The sequence below is a fragment of the Gallus gallus genome, chromosome 8, assembly GCF_016699485.2.
Source record: "Gallus gallus isolate bGalGal1 chromosome 8, bGalGal1.mat.broiler.GRCg7b, whole genome shotgun sequence".
Taxonomy (NCBI): Eukaryota; Metazoa; Chordata; class Aves; order Galliformes; family Phasianidae; genus Gallus; species Gallus gallus.
The window spans coordinates 7,615,283-7,633,070 of NC_052539.1; the positions used below are offsets into that span (position 1 = coordinate 7,615,283).

General features: G+C 52.1%; 3 protein-coding genes across 3 annotated transcripts; all 3 read right to left on the reverse strand.

Annotated features, from left to right (window-relative positions):
- Window positions 1–374: 374 nt before the first annotated feature.
- NCF2 (neutrophil cytosolic factor 2) lies at window positions 375–10,163 on the reverse strand. Its single transcript, XM_004943277.5, has 15 exons — window positions 7,372–10,163; window positions 7,198–7,280; window positions 6,912–7,020; window positions 6,142–6,276; window positions 5,926–6,033; window positions 5,277–5,336; window positions 4,707–4,750; window positions 4,375–4,516; window positions 3,819–3,881; window positions 3,259–3,334; window positions 2,270–2,313; window positions 1,710–1,861; window positions 1,529–1,640; window positions 1,266–1,422; window positions 375–623 (listed from the first exon to the last, which is right to left on the reverse strand). Exons 1-15 carry the CDS (start codon window positions 7,543–7,545, stop codon window positions 532–534), a joined length of 1,551 nt encoding a protein of 516 aa, XP_004943334.2. The 5' UTR covers window positions 7,546–10,163; the 3' UTR covers window positions 375–531.
- Window positions 9,567–15,388, reverse strand: ARPC5 (actin related protein 2/3 complex subunit 5). Its single transcript, NM_001031561.2, has 4 exons — window positions 15,197–15,388; window positions 14,925–14,997; window positions 12,892–13,068; window positions 9,567–10,680 (listed from the first exon to the last, which is right to left on the reverse strand). Exons 1-4 carry the CDS (start codon window positions 15,337–15,339, stop codon window positions 10,618–10,620), a joined length of 456 nt encoding a protein of 151 aa, NP_001026732.1. The 5' UTR covers window positions 15,340–15,388; the 3' UTR covers window positions 9,567–10,617.
- Window positions 15,389–15,390: 2 nt separating this feature from the next.
- APOBEC4 (apolipoprotein B mRNA editing enzyme catalytic polypeptide like 4) lies at window positions 15,391–17,402 on the reverse strand. Its single transcript, XM_015290340.4, has one exon. It carries the CDS (start codon window positions 17,073–17,075, stop codon window positions 16,047–16,049), a length of 1,029 nt encoding a protein of 342 aa, XP_015145826.2. The 5' UTR covers window positions 17,076–17,402; the 3' UTR covers window positions 15,391–16,046.
- Window positions 17,403–17,788: the final 386 nt, after the last annotated feature.

The window sequence follows — 17,788 nt, forward strand, 5'->3', positions numbered from 1 at the left end:
TTCCCAAACTCCTCAGTCAGTTTTTCCCTGCTTTTCATAGAACCACTGCGTGGCCTGGGTTGAAAAGGACCACAGTGATCATCCAGTGTCCACCCCCCTGCTACGTGCAGGGTTGCCAACCACCAGACCAGGCTGCCCAGAGCCACATCCAGCCTGGCCTTGAATGCCTCCAGGGATGGGGCATCCACAGCCTCCTTGGGCAAGGAGCTGATATACTCTGTGGAAGCTCTGCCCAGGGCAGGTCAGTGGGGCAGAGCTGCTGCTACCAAGCCTGCTGGTAAGCACAGTCCTTGGGACTGACTGTACTCCTAGCAGGGAGATGGCTAGCAACTTTTTTTTTTCAGTATGTGTTTTATACACAGCAACACAAATGGTAACACACACAAAAATAAAGCTTTTAATACACGCAGCAACAATATTTTAGGTCTGTTTTCAGACGCAGTGACTAATGTGGGAACTTCTCAGCTGCAACACTTGAATTCTTAATTTCTTTCAGTGTCCATGTCTCCTTACACTCTTCTGAAATCAGATTTATGGGTCTTTAGTGTTACCATCTCGAACAAAAGCAGAGGGGAAGATGCCTATCTTGCCATTGCATTGCCCTTCCAACCAGTCTTCATTCACTGCAAGATAAAATTGGCACAGTTTTTGTCACCGTAGGGCTGTGCAGGAGCACGATTACCTTCTTGTGCTGCAGGCAGGCCTGAGGTCACCATTTTGAGATCATCTGCAGGTAAAGAGCCTGGTGGAGAGGTGAATGGAAGCAGGGAGGAGGAGCGCAGAGGAGAGGTAGATAGCAAAGTCTGTAAGGTAAGAAAAACCTCAGAAGAGTAGCCAGAAAAGGGTGCCAAGTGAGAGGCATTGGAATGCCAGCACTCTGGAACGTCACAGTCTCTTTGCTCCTAACACTGGGCATCGTGCAGGGTCAGAAGGAAGCAAGGATACACTGATCAGTATGCTTGAACACAGCTGAGGTGAAGCTCTCCCATCATCTTGCAATTGTTAGGGCAGCAGGTTGTGTGTCCTTTCCCTTGGCTTCCACCTGCAGTTTGTGCTCGTGCCAGCTGTCCCTGTCACCTTATCTGACTGGTGTGAAGCCTTTGCATTCGATGCAAACCTTCTCAGCCCATTTTCCACCTGAAGGTGGCAGACTGCAGTTTGCAGGAGCAGCATCCTATTGGTGCAGGCTGCTGCAGGTGTTTGGCACCTCAGAGCCAGGCGCACGCTCTCCCTCCCATCTCCCACGGTGGCAGAAGCACAATTACCTTTGGACAAAACAAGTATCACATCTCCAGCCTGAAACTCCAGGTCTTCGGGCTGGGTGGCCTCGTAACTGTACTGTGCTACCACTTGGGTTGGTCCCGTCTCTGCTGCTGCCTGCTGCGGCTCCTCTGGTTTGCTGTCAGGTAAAAATCCCTCTCCCTAGGGCAGGAAGGAAGCTGGTGAAGTCACCCTGTGGCTTCAGCTTTGTACCAGAACGTGGCAGATAAGCTCTGCTTAAGCTTCAGCCTTTGCCAGCGGCACCGACCTCCGTGCAGTCACACCACACCGTCAGGCACTGATCCTTGCTGTGGCTCCAAGCTTCCTCCAGGTTCTGTGCGCTCAGAGTCACCAGCTCTCCGCTAGCTGCAGACTTGTACCTGGGCACCAGAGGACACAGGTAAGGGGAGAGCCACGAAAACTCGGCTCCTGCAGCGGGCAGTTCTCACCTCAGCATTGTGTGCTCAGGCTGCAGCTCCAGCTTGTCGCAAACCAGGCCCAGGAGCTCCTTGTAGGACAGGTCTGGCTTGACTTGCATGGCAACTGTGTACTTGTAATGCACCTTAAGAACGTAGGGCTTGGGGATGTCTGGTTCAGATTCCTGCAGGTGGTGAATTGGGGTGTCAGGCTTCTCCCTGCTCTCACAGCACGGGGAGTTTGGCTATGGGCAGGGAAAGGAACTGGGGCATAAGGCTGCTGAGTGACAGCTGAGCTCAAGGAACCATCTCACTGAATGCTGGCAGTCCTCAATACTTCTGGAGCAGGCCACTAAAGCCATGTTGCACGTGTGGCTAGTTGCCTGCCCTGGGTTTGGCCTGGGAGTGAGGGCAGTAATGCACTGGGCACCTATGGATCACAGTGTGGCTTCCCAGTGACTGAGCTCAAGGTGTGCTCCCACCCCTCTGCACCTGTTCTCACTTGGGATTGCTGCTTCTCCTGGAAGAGACCTCCCACGCTCTATGAAACGCGGACCTGTGCTCTGCCTTCCCACCACAGCACAAGGTCTTACCTTACTGGCTTCTCTCTGTTGCGTTGATGTAACAGGAACGCAGTCTGAGGAGGAAGGAAAAGATGGGTCAACAAGTGGAGTGGCGTAAGCATTACTGCTGTGGCCATAAATGTGTTTCCAGATCCTCTCAGCCCTTCTCTTCAACACCCACTGTAATCTGCAGCAGCACCACCCAGCCCCGGAGCCAGCTGTGGCTGCCCAAACAGATCGGTGTCAGCTGCAGTGAGGTTCTTCTGTGGGATTGCTCAGTAACCGCTGAGAGAAGAGGTTAGGGCTCTGCCTTGCCTGCCGTGTTTCAGGTGGTCACTGTGCTCACGTTGTAGGGTCTGTTCTGTGTTTGTAGGAATTGGAGCTTTAGGTGGGATTCCGTTCCTCCTGGCCTTGGATATACCAATGCGTTTGCAAGCACAAACAACGATGTATGTTGTCCTCTGTCATACGGCTGCTTCTGGCAGCTAATAACCTCAAATACGGGACTTTGCAGACAAAACAGGAACCCTAAGCAACAATTTCAGCCAGCAGTGCCCTGCCGTGGTTTGCAGCCCCTCCCACCTGGCCATAGGCAGCTGCATGGCCGTGGTGCCACCAGCCCTGCCCAAGTGCTGAGGTGCGCCAGCCACACATTTCCTTCCCAGAGTGGTCACAGCTCCCCATAACTGGACCAGCACTAAAATAATCCCAGGTGCCCTGCTTTACAGAGAAGCCTGTAATGCACATTCCGCTCTGGGATTTATGCAAGCTGGGTCACTCGCCCTGATGCTTTCCCCGGGCCCTTTTTCCCATTAGCTGCTGCCCTAATTAAGAGCAAAAAGGGAACCTCGAACTTTCTTTTGTTCCATCCTCAGTGCTGCAGTTGCAGCATTGCCTCCTGTTTTAATGCCTGCACTCCAAAAGAGGCAGAGATGGCCCCCAGCCCTGGTTCTCCACAGGACACAGTATCCAAGAGACTGCCCCTACAGTTCCCCCGTCCCTCCCCCCCGTACACTGACCTGGTGCTGGCCGCCGGGGCCTTGGAGCAGTGCTGCTGGGTGGCTCAGGGATGTCAGGCTCGAGAGGGGCCTCGTCCTGTGCCGATGGGAAAAGGACAGCACTGGCACTCAGCATCCCTAAGGGAGTGGGCACAGCCCCAGGGTGCTGCTGCCTTGGGAACCCCCTCCTGCCACTCGAGGCAGGAGTCCTGGGACTGAGTTCTGCCTACTGTCTGTTGATTTGGGGTGGAAAAGGGCAGTTCTGGCCTCTGTGAGAGCAAACCCATTTAGGAGGCAGTGTCTGATGAGTACGTCCAGAGCTGTCTTCTTGAGGTGTGTTTGGAGATTTGAACTGGGCAGGGTGAATTCACTACCCCTTCACCTCCCCAGTGCTACCACCTCCCTCCCCAGGGGTCATCAGCACGGGGTCTGCACAGATTTTGCAGGTTCTGAGCTTGTGCTGAGATAGCCATAAGCCAGGAGTCCTACAGCATTGTAAGGGAGAGAGATTTGCAGGCATGCATCCTGCTGGGTGATCTACGTCACATCCTGGGGCCACCAGCTTCTCCTGGGCTCCTTACCTGGACGTGCAGCTTGTGCTGGAGCTCCATGGGCTCAAGGAAGTTGCAGGGGACGATCCCTTTCTGCAGGGAAGAGACAAGGGAGGAGCATGTGGTGGGAAGCAGTCGACTGAGCGTTGCTGGGACTTGGGTTAGCTGCTGCACAACCGGTGGGTTTTGCTGAATTATAGAATGGCCTGGGTTGAAAAGGACCTTAAAGATCATCTGGTTTCAACCCCTGTGAACAGCCTTGGATCATCTTGAAATGATTACTTGAACGTCCAGTAGATTGAAGATAAGAGAATGATTTCTGTGTGGTACCCTAAGATGGGCAGCTTGGGTGACCCAGCTCTCTTAATTGCCTTGGGCACATGTGGTCAGACAAGCAAAGCAGCACATCTGGCCCCTGCCTGGTAGGAGCAACAGGAGCAGGACACCAGGAGGTTGCCTTTACCAGCTCATAGCCATCTGCCCTCAGACTCGAATAGGGGATGCAAGGAAACTAGGTTCAGAAACCCCATTATTGCCCTGCCAGTCCTCTGAAGAACCCCCGCTTGTGCCAGGCAGAACCTCCTACCTTCCCATTGAACATCACTGTAGCCCAGTTGTCCTTCTCTTTCTTCAGGACAAAGACGATGTTTCCTGGCAGAACCTGGAGCTCCTCAGCAGTTTCAGGGATGAACTCATACAGGACGCGGTGTGGCTGCCCTTCAAGAGCCCTGGGAATGGAAGCCAGCATCATGTCAGGAGAGGAGGTGGTGCCACTGTTCTACCTCACAGGGAGCCTAAACTCTGCTCCCTTATTTCTCTCCTCCTTTCCCCCACTGGTTCTGAACACTCAGCTGAATGGTGCAGGACATGGCTGCACCATGTGTGTTAGCAATGCTGCCAATGCTTCATCCAACCTACCTGAGGATTTCTGGTGTCTTGGGCCTGGGTGGAGGCCCAGAGGCCTGTGAACAAGAAGACAGAAGGAAATTCATCATAATCTGGAGGATTTGGGTTGCTTTTCAGAAACGTCCTGCAGTCCTTTCCTATGCCTGTTGTCCTCCCTGTGCGGGTCCCTCCTTCTCACACTGGTGTCAGGTCATCAGTTTCCTTCTCCACTCAGCCCTTATGAATCTTATGGGGAGGGTTTGTCACCTCCCCGAGCTCCCTACCCAAAGCCACCACCCACTGGGGCATGGGGTGCGTTCCCAGGGCCTGGTTTCCCCATAACCTCTGCTCAGACATGAGTGGGCTTGGGCTGTGACCTCTGGTGAAGAAAGCAGCTGGGATGTGGGAGCAGCTTCCTCCTCACCCTGGCTGTGGTAGGAAGCTTGGGGTGGTGACGCTGCTCTTTGCTCATCACTGTCATCAAGATGACCCCACCGCTGTGTATGCCCAAAGCTCCGTGTCACCACTGTCACCCAAATGTCCCCTTCCCTGTGTATGCTTGAAGCTCTGCACCACGTGCACTGCAGGGGATCGGTTCCTTACCTGCGGTTGGAGGGGAGCAAATCCTGAAAAACTGTCTTTGTCCACCACGGATGCCACCACCTACAGCCAAAGGAAGACATGCTGTGACTTGGTGCTCTTCTTAGCTCTCTGACATCCACTGTCCTCCTTTGCTGCCATCCAAGTCAACCTCCTTGGGTGTGGGCGCTCTGGGTTTGCTTTCCCCGGCAGCGCTGGCACTGGGGTGTCCATTCTGCCTCCCAGGTTGAGGGTGCACCCCAGTGCTTGGACCTTGCACAGTAACATGGGAGAAGCCCTGCTCAATTGTCTGAGCTGCTTCAGGCTGAGCAGAGGCAGTACAGGAGGTTACTTGTGGGTGTAAGATCTTGGCTCGGTTTGAAGCTCCAGTGGGACCTTTCCACCTCACCACTGAGTGACCATCCCTCACTTCTCACTAAGGAAACTGAAAATGGGCCATGCTGAGCCACATAGATAAAAGGGTATTTCTGTGAGCTTAACTCTGCTATTCCCACATAGTCCCGGTGCCTGCAGCATCCCCAAGGTGTGGGCCGGCTTTGCACCCCTGTGCTCAGCAAGCACAGCTCAGTGCTTGATGGCTGCAAGGCAGAGAGGGCAATCAGCATCTCTCTTCAGCCTGCAGAAGTGGCTTGCATTAATGCTCCTTTCTTACCATGGCTTTTCCCAGGTAGTCCTTCTTCTCCAGCTGAGCAACTTGCTTTTCATTTGGTCGAAACAGCTTCCCTGTGGGAATTGCCACTGGCTCATAGAGCTTCTGCTTCTGTAGCGGGGAAAAGTCATAGAACCGTTAAGGTTGGAAAAGACTTTTAAGATCATCTATCGTGGACCTCCATGGGCAGGCACTGTGCTGAGACCTGCTGCTCCTCACCAGGATGGCTTCCATTGCCCTGTCAATCTTGTTGTGCTGGGGCTCACTCTTTGAGCTCATTGCCAGTGTCAGGTGCTCCTCGGCTTTCTTCCAGTTCTCCATGGTGGCATACACCAGCGCGATGTTGTAAAGGATCTGCAGAGGGATGGGAGCAAGGAAATGGTCTTTTAGAGGCACTAGACCCTTGCTGTGGGTGTTTTTTGCTACCCTAATGACATCCTTGGGTAACACCAGCTCTCTATCCCCACCCTAGCGTGCTTGATTTTTTTGCAAGGCATGAATCATAGAATCCTTCAGGTTGGAAAAGACCTCTTAGATCACCAAATCCATCCCCACCGTGCTCACTAACCACATCCCTCAGTGCCACATCTTCACAGTTCTTGGACACCTTTAGGGATGGCGACTCCAACACCTCCCTGGGCAGCTGTGCCACTGCATCACCACTCTTTGGAGGAGAAATGTTCCTCATACCCAACCTGAACCTCCCCTGGCGCAACTTGAGGCCATTCCCTCTTATCCTATCCAGGATGCAGAGTCCAATCCCACCTCACCGCAGCCTCCTTTCAGGCAGTTGCAGAGCAATGAGGTCTCCCCTGAGCTCCTCTTCTCCACACTGCTCAGCTGCTCCCCATCGCACTGTGCCCCACACCCTGCACAGCTCCGTGCCCTTCTCTGGACATGAAGAGTCCAGTGAAAAACCACTGGGTGCATTTCCCCTGGATTTTGTTGATGCAGTGACCAAGACTGAAACACCATTTGGTTTCTCTCACCTCGCAAGCAAAGAGCCTGTAGCGCAGCCCCAGGATCTTGTAGTCAATGAGCTGGTTGCCTCGCAGCTGGGCCAGAGCCTCCTTGAAATCCTTCAAGGCCATTTCATGGCTGGGGAGGAGAGGACAAGGTAAGGCCTCCCAAGGCCCCTCCGCCTCCTTGTGATGGTGTTCCGATACCCCACGTCAGCACTTCACCTCAGGGCTGAGTCCCTGGCCCCCCACACTGCCCACGGCTGCCAACAGCTGAACGAGGGGTAAAACCGAAGTGCTGAAGCCATGCACTCACTTGTGTCTCTTGTAGAAGACGGTTCCCCGCTGGAAGTAGGCCACAGCCAGGTGCTTGTCACAGCTGATGCTCTGAGTGAACGCCTGCAGGGAGCGGGGCAAGAGGAGCGAGAAGGGAACATCTGCAAGGAGAACTGGGCGACGCCTCCCTGCAGCACTGGGAGCTGTGCCTTACCTCCTCTGCCTCGGCCAGCTGCCCCAGGACGAGGTGGGTGCAGCCGATGTTGAAGCAGATTTTGGCCGGTGGGTTCTGGACAGCAGTGAAGGCCTTCAGGGCTGCCCCCCACTCCTTGCCATCCGCAGCGCACACCCCCTCTTGCCACAGCCGGATGGTCTCCACCAGCGACATGGTGCTGTGTGAGATGGGTGCGGTGTGCCCAGCTGTGTTGGGGGCTCGCCTGCCCAGCCTTCCCCGCGGTGTGTGCCTTCCTTGCCCAGCCTCTCTAGGCTGCACGTCTGCCTTCCCACAGCCCGCCTGGTGTCACGAACCCACCAGGAAGTGGCCACGGTGGCGTCAGAGCAGCGTGGCCCCGAGATGGGGAAGTGGAGCTGCCCTGTCGCTGCAGGCTTCCACTCAGGGCTGCGCCTGCATTGCACCACATCCTCCTTGAGCTGTGCTTCTGGGGGCTTTGTGTGAGGGTGCTGGCAGCGGAGGGGTTTATTGGCTCGAAGTTGGCCTCGCAGAGCTGCGCGGTGAGCGCTGCAGCCCACAGGTGGGCACCCAGCAGCAGCACCCAATCCTGCTCATCGTATGCATTTCGTAAGAGTCTGAAAGATGTCAGCAAGACTTTGCCCTTGTGTGTTTGCTCAGGCTTCCCCACTGATAACGCCAACAGCAGGAGGGAGAGTGCGGAGGAGGCTTCTGCTCTACTTCTGCTCAGAAGAAACCTGATCTGCTGGGGTCTGCGCTTTAAGTGTGTAATAGAGCACACCTGCAGACCTCAGCGTACCCTCATGGCCTTCCTGCAGGGCTCTGCTTTCACACTCCCATCCCCATTCCTGGGGTGGGGAGCTCCCATCCAGCAATGGTTCCCCCCTGTTGGGATGCTATCCTGCTGGGCAGGTTATCTGCTAGCCCAGGTTGATCCCAGAACCGGTGCCAGGGGGTGTGGGGGAGGATGTGAGATCCCCCGTGTGGAAAGTGCCAATTTCTCCCGCGTTTTGCAGATGAGATCTGAAAGACACAAGCACAGCAAATGCATGTAGCAACTGTTCCTCCTCCTGATAATTTTAACGTAACACACAACTTCCAATTTTGAAGCTGTGATAAGCACTCCCTTTCTAGTAACTGAGCAAGTCTCTTGTTCCCCTTTCTCTCAGTTCAGTAGAAAGAGAAACCTGTTTTTGTCTGAAGAGTGTAATGTGGATGTTACCATCTGCGGTGTGAGCTTCTTGAAGCACAAGCACAGGTCACTGAGAGCTGATAGGAACGGCACAGGACTGCTTGAAATCCAGTGAGTGTGCAGTGCTCACCTTTAAGATTGCACTGCAACAATATGCATGGTTTTATCATCATTTCTGGAGTGAAGAGACACAAAAAGAGCCCAGATCAGCACCTCCTCGTGTCCCACATCTGCATCTCCAGGGATGGGAGTGTGTCCATCACGTGACGCTGCTCTGGAGGCAGATGGGTGAGCAGGGCCATCGTGATGCACCATGCTGTGATGTGAGCACAGCGTGCTCCTGAGCTCACTGCCTCTTTCCATTTCACTCAGCAGCAGTCAGCAGAAGAGAGGCCTTCCCTCAGCTCTGCACTCCTACCCCATGCCTGCAGGCAGCCTCATTTAGCGCATCCCTGAACACAAAATAAACACATCCTTATAAACGTTCCTAAATACTTCATAGCACACTCTGAGGGGAATCTGGAAAACCTGAAGATTGCTCTTCTGCTGCCTTTGTTTGTCCAATGCCACCTAGAAGGAACGGGTCCAGTGTGACTTTGGTTGGCTTTGGAATGTTGATTGCAGGTTCATCTCCTGGAGAGACAAATATGATCCCAACCATGAGATCAGGACTTTCACCCCCTGCAACAACCCTGTGTTACTGTTTTTCTCCTTTAGAGAAGGCACGTAGCATCAGTGGTCAGAAGTGTCGTTGTGGTTCAAGTCTGAGCACAGGCAGGGACACCTCCAGCAATGCTGGTTTGGAACGTCTCCTGTTGTTTAAATGTCTTGAAACAACCTCAGATTTTCTTATATGCCATGTATTGCCATGACTTAAAGGAGAAACAGCTGCTAGAAAGCAAGCTTAGCAGATAAATGGAGGGGAGAAGCTCTAGGGCTTGCTTTTTAACTTTGGTAAGCCTTTGCATTCAGCTGCCTGCAGAATTAAAAGCAAGTTAGTTAGCTTCAAGATACTGCAGACTCCAAGTAAATATTCAGTGACGATTTATTTGTCTGGTCTTTATTACAAAAAAAAAAAAAAAAGCAGATATCAAAAAACAGTGAAGATTTCACAAGTTCCCCAACCGTTTCACACAACAGAACTGTTATAAAATGGCGAATGTAAAACACGTGTGTCTCAGTCCTGGCCCTAACCTTCAGTGGTGAGCTGTGGTCTGGGATGCCCGGGGCTTCCTTAATTCCTTTTTAATATACTCCCCTCTATTTTGGAATTTCATTTGTCCATTTGCTAATGCACCATGGTACAGCATGCATGTCAACTATCTGGTAACCCTTAAGACTACGTCTCTTTTCTTCTCCTGTGTAGGATCTTTAGTTCCCAAAATAAAAGGTTTCCTGGACTTGGCTCCAGTGTAAATGGACCCTTAAATTCTAGCATAGGAAGTGCAGGATGGACAGCTCCATCCTCGCTGTGATCTGCCTGCTGTGCACCCGGCCACTGACTGATCACAGCACATCAGAACAGGCCACGAGGTGTGAGGTTAAGGAAAATACCTGGCTTACTGGAATGATGATCGGTCAGAGGGAAGCTGCTCCTTTCTGTCCTACTCACTGCTGTAGGCTCAGAGGTTGACCAAAGGAAACATGGTCCAGTTACCAATGTTAGCAGCTGCCCCACTTCTCAAATATTTATCTTACATCAAAACACTGCTTGGCTAGCAAAAAGGATTAAGACATTGTCCTACGTCCCTCAGCACTTGCGTGGAAAGTCAGGCCGAAATCTGCCATAATTATACACAAATACAAATCATCCTAAACACGTTGTAAATGTAGCTATGCGTGTCACTGAAATGCTTGAGTACCAAATAGTTCTGTTAGAAATAAAATTGCACCTTCATAATTTTCCAGAGTTTAACAAAAAAGAGATCACGATATGCATTACTTGTCAGGTACGAAAGAAGCAGCGAGAAGGCAAGCTGAGAGACAGGCACTGCCCACGGGGCAGCAATGGCATTTGGTTGGGTTCTGCACCAGCATTTCCCACACCATGGAGAGCAAACAGCCATTCGTTGCTGGAGTTAAACCGTCTTCCTGGCAGTCAAAACACGGACGATAGACCCTACTCCACCAGCAGCCAGCGCCTGAGGAGAGAAGCATGGCAGTGAGCAGCAAGTCGCAGTGGCTACAGACCCAAACAGCTGCTGCTGGGAAAGGATTCCCCACTGTATTCAAATAAGCACCTTCCAGCAGCTCACACCCAGAACAACAGTTAGCACCCAGGGTGGCAGTGAAGCATCACTGCGTTCATTTTAGGGACAGCGAGTTAACTTGTTTTGTTTCCCTGCTTAACTAAGTTGCAGATTTGGCTTCCCTCAAGGAAGGAAATTCTATTTCTGTCCCCTTGAACCACTATGTTGAACTATTTTGTTTGCTCCAGTCTGACTAAAAATATATATAAATAAACTATAAATGCAGAATTGTTACTCAGGGAGTCAGAAGAATGAGGAAGAACAACAGAACTCTGAATTGCAGGACAGTGCACTCCTCACTGCGGGAAATGCAGCACTTGGCTGTTGGCACGCTGTGGCTATCGACAACTCCGAGCTGTTCAGAAGGGATAGGTGAGGAAGGAGGGGAGGTGTGCCCTCTCTATCATGAGAGGAATAGAGTGGCCCTCAAGAATGGCCGCAAGCAAACTGAATGCTTACAGGTGGGAGTTAAGAGACCAAGGAAACAAAGGGAGTAAGAAGAAAATGCACAGGCAGAGTAGGCAGAGTCAGGTACCTTGGGAGGAGTATAGGGATGCTGCTGGGCTGCGTAGAAATGGGGTAAGGATGGCTGAGGCCCAGCTGGAACTGGGCTTGGCAGGGGACACGAAGAACAAGAAAGGGTTCTACAGATACATCAACCAGGGACACAGATGATGTCCCTTAGGGGTCAGTACTGGGACTGGTGTTCTTTAATTAATCTTCATCAGTGACATCAATAGTGGGATTGAGCATGCCCTCAGCAAGTCTGTGGGTGACACCAAGCTGTGTGCTGCAGTCAGCATGCCAAGGGATGGGATGCTGTTCAGAGAGACCTAGGCAGGCTCAGCAGCAGGCCCAGGAGAACCTCATGGGGGTCAACAAATCCAAGTGCAAGGTCTCGCACCTGGGTTATGGCAACCCCCACTATCAGTGCAAGTTGGTAGATAAAAGATAGAGCACAGCCCTGATGAGAAGGACTTGGGGGCTGTAGAGAAACTGTTAGGTCACAGCATGAATTGGTGATCGAGCACCTAGTGAAGGGGTGTGGCTGGGCCAGGGAGCACAAGCAAATTGTTTGCACCTGTGCTTTCCATGTGACCAGAAGGGGTGGACCCAGGGGTGGATCCACCCTGGGCTCATATAAGGGCCAACCATGGAAGGGTGAGCATCTCTTGGGCCTAGGTTACTTCCTGAGGAGTTTTGTGTATTCGGGGAGACTTTTCACCAGTTGGGTGAGTTTAACTCTCCTTTCTTTATATGGCTGTTGGCCTACCTGCAAATACTTTGCCTGCTATAACTAAGAACCTCTCAGAAGCAATTTTGCTTCTTCATAAGCTAAAGAGGGGTATTGGTGGATGGCAGCTGGGCATGAGCCAGCAATGTGCCCCTGCAGCCCAGGAAGCCAACTGTATCCTGGGCTGCATCAAAAATAGCAAGGCCAGCAGGCTGAGGGAGATGATCCTGCCTCTCTACTCTTGCTGGTGAGACCTCACCTGGAGTACTGGATCTAGATGTGGAGTCCTCAGTACAGGAGAGATGTGCTCCTGCTGGAGCACATCCAGAGAAGGGCTACAGAAATGACCCAAGGGACGGAACACCTCCTCTATGAGGGTAGGCTGAGAACTAGGGCTGTTCAGCATGGAGAGGAAAAGGCTCTGGGGAGACTAGGAGCAGCCTGTCAGTATCTAAAAGGGCTTTAAGAAAGAAGGGGACACCTTTTAGCAGGATCTGTTTTGACAGGACAAGAGGAAATGGTTTCAAGCTAAGAGGGGAGGTTTATATGGGACATAAGAAATTTTTTATGATAAGGGAGGTGAGGCACTGACAGAGGTTGCCCAGAGATGCAGTGGGTGCCCTGTCCCTGGAGACACCCAAGGTCAGGTTGGACAGAGCACTGATGGAGCTGTGGGTGTCCCTGTTCAGTGCAGGAGAGTTGGAGCAGATGGCCTTTAGAGGTCCCTTCCAACTCAAATGATTCCATGGTTCTGTGAACCTATTTTGGTTTTATCAGGCAAAAGGGTGGCTCTTATCAGGCTCAGTGAGTGTGCCCAAGAACCTGTTCCCATGAACAACCTAGGGGAAATGCCCATCCTATACACACACCTTCTCATGCCACTGCAGCAACACAGCACTGCTGTTGTCAGAGGGGCTCTCAAAGCCTTTGTAGATGTACTTCATTAGCAGATCAACACCATTCTTATCCAGGGACTGGACTGCCTTCTCGATATCGTTGGCTTTGAATGAGATGAGGACCTTCAGGACAATACTTTCTGCACGATCCTGTCAGTAGGTAAGAAAGAAGGCAGACATATTTATTCTTGTATAAGATGCATCCAAACATTAGTCACCTCCTGAACAAGTACACTTTTCTCTTTAATAATTCCAAAACACATTTGAGTACAGCAGTTTGTACACAAATCTTCTAATACTCATATATATAAATATATATATAAAAAAATAGATTCTGCCTTTCAATGCTGAATAGTATAATGGAGTTCAGCGAGTTTGCTCTGTTCTATGTTTCTCTGCCTCTCTGCTTGTTGCAATTTTTCATCCGTAAAATGAGGTTAGGGCTAAATACTAACCTGCATATTGAAAATCAAGTTCTGACAAGCTCCAAAAAAAGGTAAGGATTGAGTACTTGGCTGGCCTCATTTGTTACCAGAGCCCTTCCCACACTTTTGCCCTGTTTAATGAGACACAACTATATTCCATGGAAGTGGCACTGGCCAACCTGGAAGGAGAAAGTTTTTAAGCCACATGCTTTCAGAACAGTCAGCTCCTATCCTAGGCACAGAGGACACAATCTGGCAGCATTAACAATATTATGCATTAATAACCATTTGCAAGTTACTCTGGATGTCATTTCAGGCCCAGGAGTTTGTGTGGCACAATTACAGTTTTGATTAGCCATGTAATCAGCAGAAAGTGACTGTTCCTGTTCATACATTACTAACTGTGGGAGAATGAAAGAAAAGAGGTCTCAAGCTTGTTAGAGTTATGAATAATTTCATTATACAAATACTTCCAGCAGCTTCCTCTTGCATTACAGATGTTTAGTTTCCTTATTTTAAGTTTCACAGTCACTTCACTTAGTGAGACTTCTCACATGAAGAGCTCTGGGCAAAGCTTAAGTTGCATAAGGACGACTAAATGTTTATTGAAACATGAAAAGTCAGCTGCTCTACCCTCTGCAATTCCACTGCCATCGTATTGTTAAGAACCTCAATGTACATCTAACAGAAAAAAGTCATTCACATGAAGATAAAGCTTTAGACAGCAGTATCTGGAGAAAACGCCAGCTGGTTCTCTGTGAAACCCCTCAGGAAAGCGAAGGGGCTTAGGGAAAATCCTCCACCAGTGCCCTGCTGAGGACAGCCTGGTGTCTGAGAAGCACAGCACAGAGCTGTGGGGCTCTGCTCGTGCAGGCAGGACAGTGCTCTGCTCAGCACCTCCTCCTATCTGCCTGTTCCTCTCACCACTGCAATCATGAATGACTCAAGGTTTATTCTGGGCAGATACAGAACTACATGCATGCAGCACTCTCCTGCCTTATGTCAGAGGGGGTGTGCATGTGATTCCTGAGGTTCTAACGGCTTAATTTTGATTGGCTGTGATAACCACCAGTTCTTCCTTTTTTGTAGGCCCAGGTCTGACTGTGGCAGCAGTTTCCTCAGTCAGTGCTGATTGTGGCTGTGGTTCTGCAGCTGTTTGGTGCTGAGCACAGCTCCGTGCAGTGGGGAAGCTGCCCTGAGGAACCTGACCTGCAGCAGGGGTGGGTGGTGATGGGCTGGGCCTGCCCAGGCACAGCACGTACAGCTGAGGGGCACGCAGCCTGGCCCTGCACCCAGCTAAAGGCAGACCAGGCTGTGAGCACCTGATGGAGCTGCGGATGTCCCCATTCCCTGCATGGGAGTTGGCTCAGAGGGCCTTCAAAGGTCCCTTCCAACTCAGACCATTCAGTGACTCTACGAAGGCACACGGACACATCCGAGCTGTGGTTTTTAGGTTAAGACTGGGAGCTGAGATGAGGGATGTTTGGACACAGGCACGTCCCACCACCGGGCCGGGTTGCCTGGCTTCCCCGAAGCGGTTACAGAAACAGGAAGGCACGCTGAAGGAAGCGCTGAGCTCACCTTCACGGCTTGGTTCTTCGTGTTGATGGGTGGGTTCTTCAGAGCCGCCTGCAGCGCGGCCATCATGTTCCCTGTGCCGGGGGTTAAGGAGCAGCAGCGGGCAGCGCTCCCTCAGCACCCACCCGGGCGGGGGGCGCCCATCCGCGGCCCGTCGGGGGAGCGGCACCGCCTCGCTCCCGTCAGCCGGCCCGCTCCCTGCCGGCCCGTTCCTGTCAGCCCGCCCGCGACCGTTTCCTCCCCCACCCTCCTCTCGCCCGGCGCCGGAAGGATATTGCCTGAGGCACGAATCCACCTCGCCCTCATCGGGACCAGCTTGCCCGTCGCCTCCATCCTCCTCATCCACGAACTTGTTCTCGTCGTACTCGTCCACGTCCACCCGGCGGAAGCGGGCCGATGACACGGTGTGCTTGGCCATGGCCGCCCGCTCGCTGCCGCCTCCGCGCTGTGCCGCCCCGCCCGTCCCCGGGCGCAGGCGCCTACCGCCGGCCGCACTGCGCAGGCGCGCTGCGGGGCCCGCTCTCGCGGCGCGAGAAGATCTCTCGGGGTGAGGCGAGCGGCCATTGGTCAGCCCGGCGCGCCGTTACCGTGGTGACGGGGCGGGCGCCGCCGCCTCAGCCGTGAGAGGAGCGCTGCTATTACAGCCCCGGCTCACTTGGCGGCCTGTGCCCGCGCCTCACCGCTCCTTTTGAGAAGAAACCGTCCTCATACCCAACCTGAACCTCCCCTGGTGCGACTTGAGGTCATCGCCTCTTACCCTGTCGGTGTTACCTGGGAGCAGAGGCCAACTCCACCTCACTACAGCCTCCTTTCAGGCAATTACAGAGAGCAATGAGGTCTCCCCTGAGCTCCTCTTCTCCACACTGCCCCACCCCGTTCCCTCAGCCGCTCCCCATCACACTGTGCCCCACACAGCTCCATCCACTTCTCTGGACACAATCCAGGGCCTCAGTGTCTTTCTTGCCCAGAACTGAACACAGCACTCGTACCATTATCCTCACAGTCAGTTATTTTTCAAGTTCTGCAGTTGTTCCCTGCATTTACATTCATCAGAAGCAATATCATTGTGAGGTTTTTGGCTGTTTGTGCTCTTGGTTTTACAGCCTGGAGGTGGTTTGGGTAATGTCACCTTCGCTGTCGGTTCCTGCTGGCCAGCAGCGCTTCAGGATAATGACTTTCACTGATTAACTCCTTAGGCATTTTTAAATGCCTTACAACATTTACAGGTCTGGGGTGGAGATGTTCCCTGTGGGAGGACAGAAACAAGCCTGGGAAAAGCACTGAGTGGCTTTGAGACACGGGATGTGGCAGGCTGCCCTTTGTCACTGGTAAAGGCTGCTGGAAGGCAGGGTGAGGGAAAGAAAAGGCCTTTGGGTTTTGCTGCACAGCAGGCTCTCCGTGTGTTGCTTGTGGAAATGCTTTCCTACAGTAGGTTTTCACTCCTCTTAAGTTGTTAATTTGATGTGGATTCTGTCGATCTGATAAGGTTCCTGGCGGTGAAGCTGGATGCTGAAGCATTGACCCCGGGATGCCGTACACAAAGTTGGAGAGGAGGTGACACCGAGTCCCCGTAGGCAGTGGTTGCAGTGTGACCTGTGGCCACAGGCTGGCCAGGCTGTGCAGGGCTTGGCGGTTCCATGTGGCCGTGGGGAAGCTGTCCTCGGTGTGGTAAGGCTGGGAGAAGTAGAGGCAGAGCGTTGTTTCTGGGTACTTCAGCAAGAAATTGTAGATTTTACTTACGCAGCAGTGGTAAGCCTCGTTACAAGGAGAGTAATTTGAATAGAGGGTGATGCAGCCAATGTTTCTGTAGGCATGTATCACTGCATCCAGATAACCGTCTGCCTCAAACAGCATGGATTCCGGGTGGTTGTCCTGCTCAGCACAGCTGGTGGCGTGGCCCTTTTGGACTACGGTGCCAGAGAAGCTCTTTAGTTCGTAGAAGAGAAGGTGGTGGGTTTGTGGATGTGCTGTGGTTCTGCATGGGAATCCAAAGGCCCTGAGAAACTCTGCGTATGGAACTCTTGCTTCTTCACCTGTCCGTATGTGGTAGGGACACTTAGCACAGGTTTGGCTCCATGTCTGCCAGCAATAAGGCTTTACCACAGTGCCCTGGTTTGTCAGATACTCTTGGAAAATTTTCTGTCCTGGATTCATGTTCTGTTAGAAATCTCCCTGCTTATGTGCTGTAGAGCTGACGGTCCTGAATAAAAAAATGAAAGCAGTATTGCAATTAAATCCTTTGATTGCTTTTCCACATAAACTGCAAAAATGAAAGTGGATAACCTCTTCCAAAATGTGGACTACTGAAACTCGTGGCCTGGGGTGGAATGTTGATCCATAACGCAGAGAACAAAGCTCGCCTGCTGCCTGGGAGCCATTCTGAGTTTACAGACCATTCTTTTTGCTAAAAACACAAGGCAAAACTATTTATCTGGCTTCTGCCCTCTTACCCCAGACAGGAGAGGCTGCATGGTGAAAACAGCCCCACTTTTCCAGAGTTAGCAGGTGAGTCTTTTGCAATCAGGCAGAACAAACAAATAAATACCAACCAAAGGAAAAGGAATAAAGCTGTAATTACCATCTCTGCAGCTCCAGCTCAGGGCTGTAGTAAATATCTGATAGTAAATATCTTATTTCCTCCGCTGGCTTTTTAAGATGGTTCAGAGTTTCCACACCAGTGAATATTGCAAGCTTACTTGTCCAAGCTGCTTGATGAAAGACTCCTTCTTGCTGTGGTTTGGCAGCTGAGCTGCAGAAGGATCTTTCCCAAAGGTGGTGCCTTTGCTCCACTTGTGCTAGGGACAGCAGGCAGGTTCCTTTGGCTGTGTACAGGTGCCCAGTGCTAGGAGACGGGAATACAAACAGGA

Bases quoted from the DNA above. Each gene is read 5' to 3' on its own strand.
- NCF2 (XM_004943277.5), bottom strand. From the start codon at position 7,545: ATGTCGCTGGTGGAGACCATCCGGCTGTGGCAAGAGGGGGTGTGCGCT. The intron at 4,751-5,276 runs GTAAGGAACCGA...TCTTGTTCACAG, and splicing joins TTGCTCCCCTCCAACCGCAG to GCCTCTGGGCCTCCACCCAG. The intron at 1,423-1,528 runs GTCGGTGCCGCT...TTCCTGCCCTAG, and splicing joins TGTGGTGTGACTGCACGGAG to GGAGAGGGATTTTTACCTGA.
- ARPC5 (NM_001031561.2), bottom strand. From the start codon at position 15,339: ATGGCCAAGCACACCGTGTCATCGGCCCGCTTCCGCCGGGTGGACGTG. The intron at 13,069-14,924 runs GTGAGCTCAGCG...ACCTACTGACAG, and splicing joins CGAAGAACCAAGCCGTGAAG to GATCGTGCAGAAAGTATTGT. The intron at 10,681-12,891 runs GTGTGTGTATAG...TTCTCTCCTCAG, and splicing joins TGCTGCAGTGGCATGAGAAG to GCGCTGGCTGCTGGTGGAGT.
- APOBEC4 (XM_015290340.4), bottom strand. From the start codon at position 17,075: ATGAATCCAGGACAGAAAATTTTCCAAGAGTATCTGACAAACCAGGGC.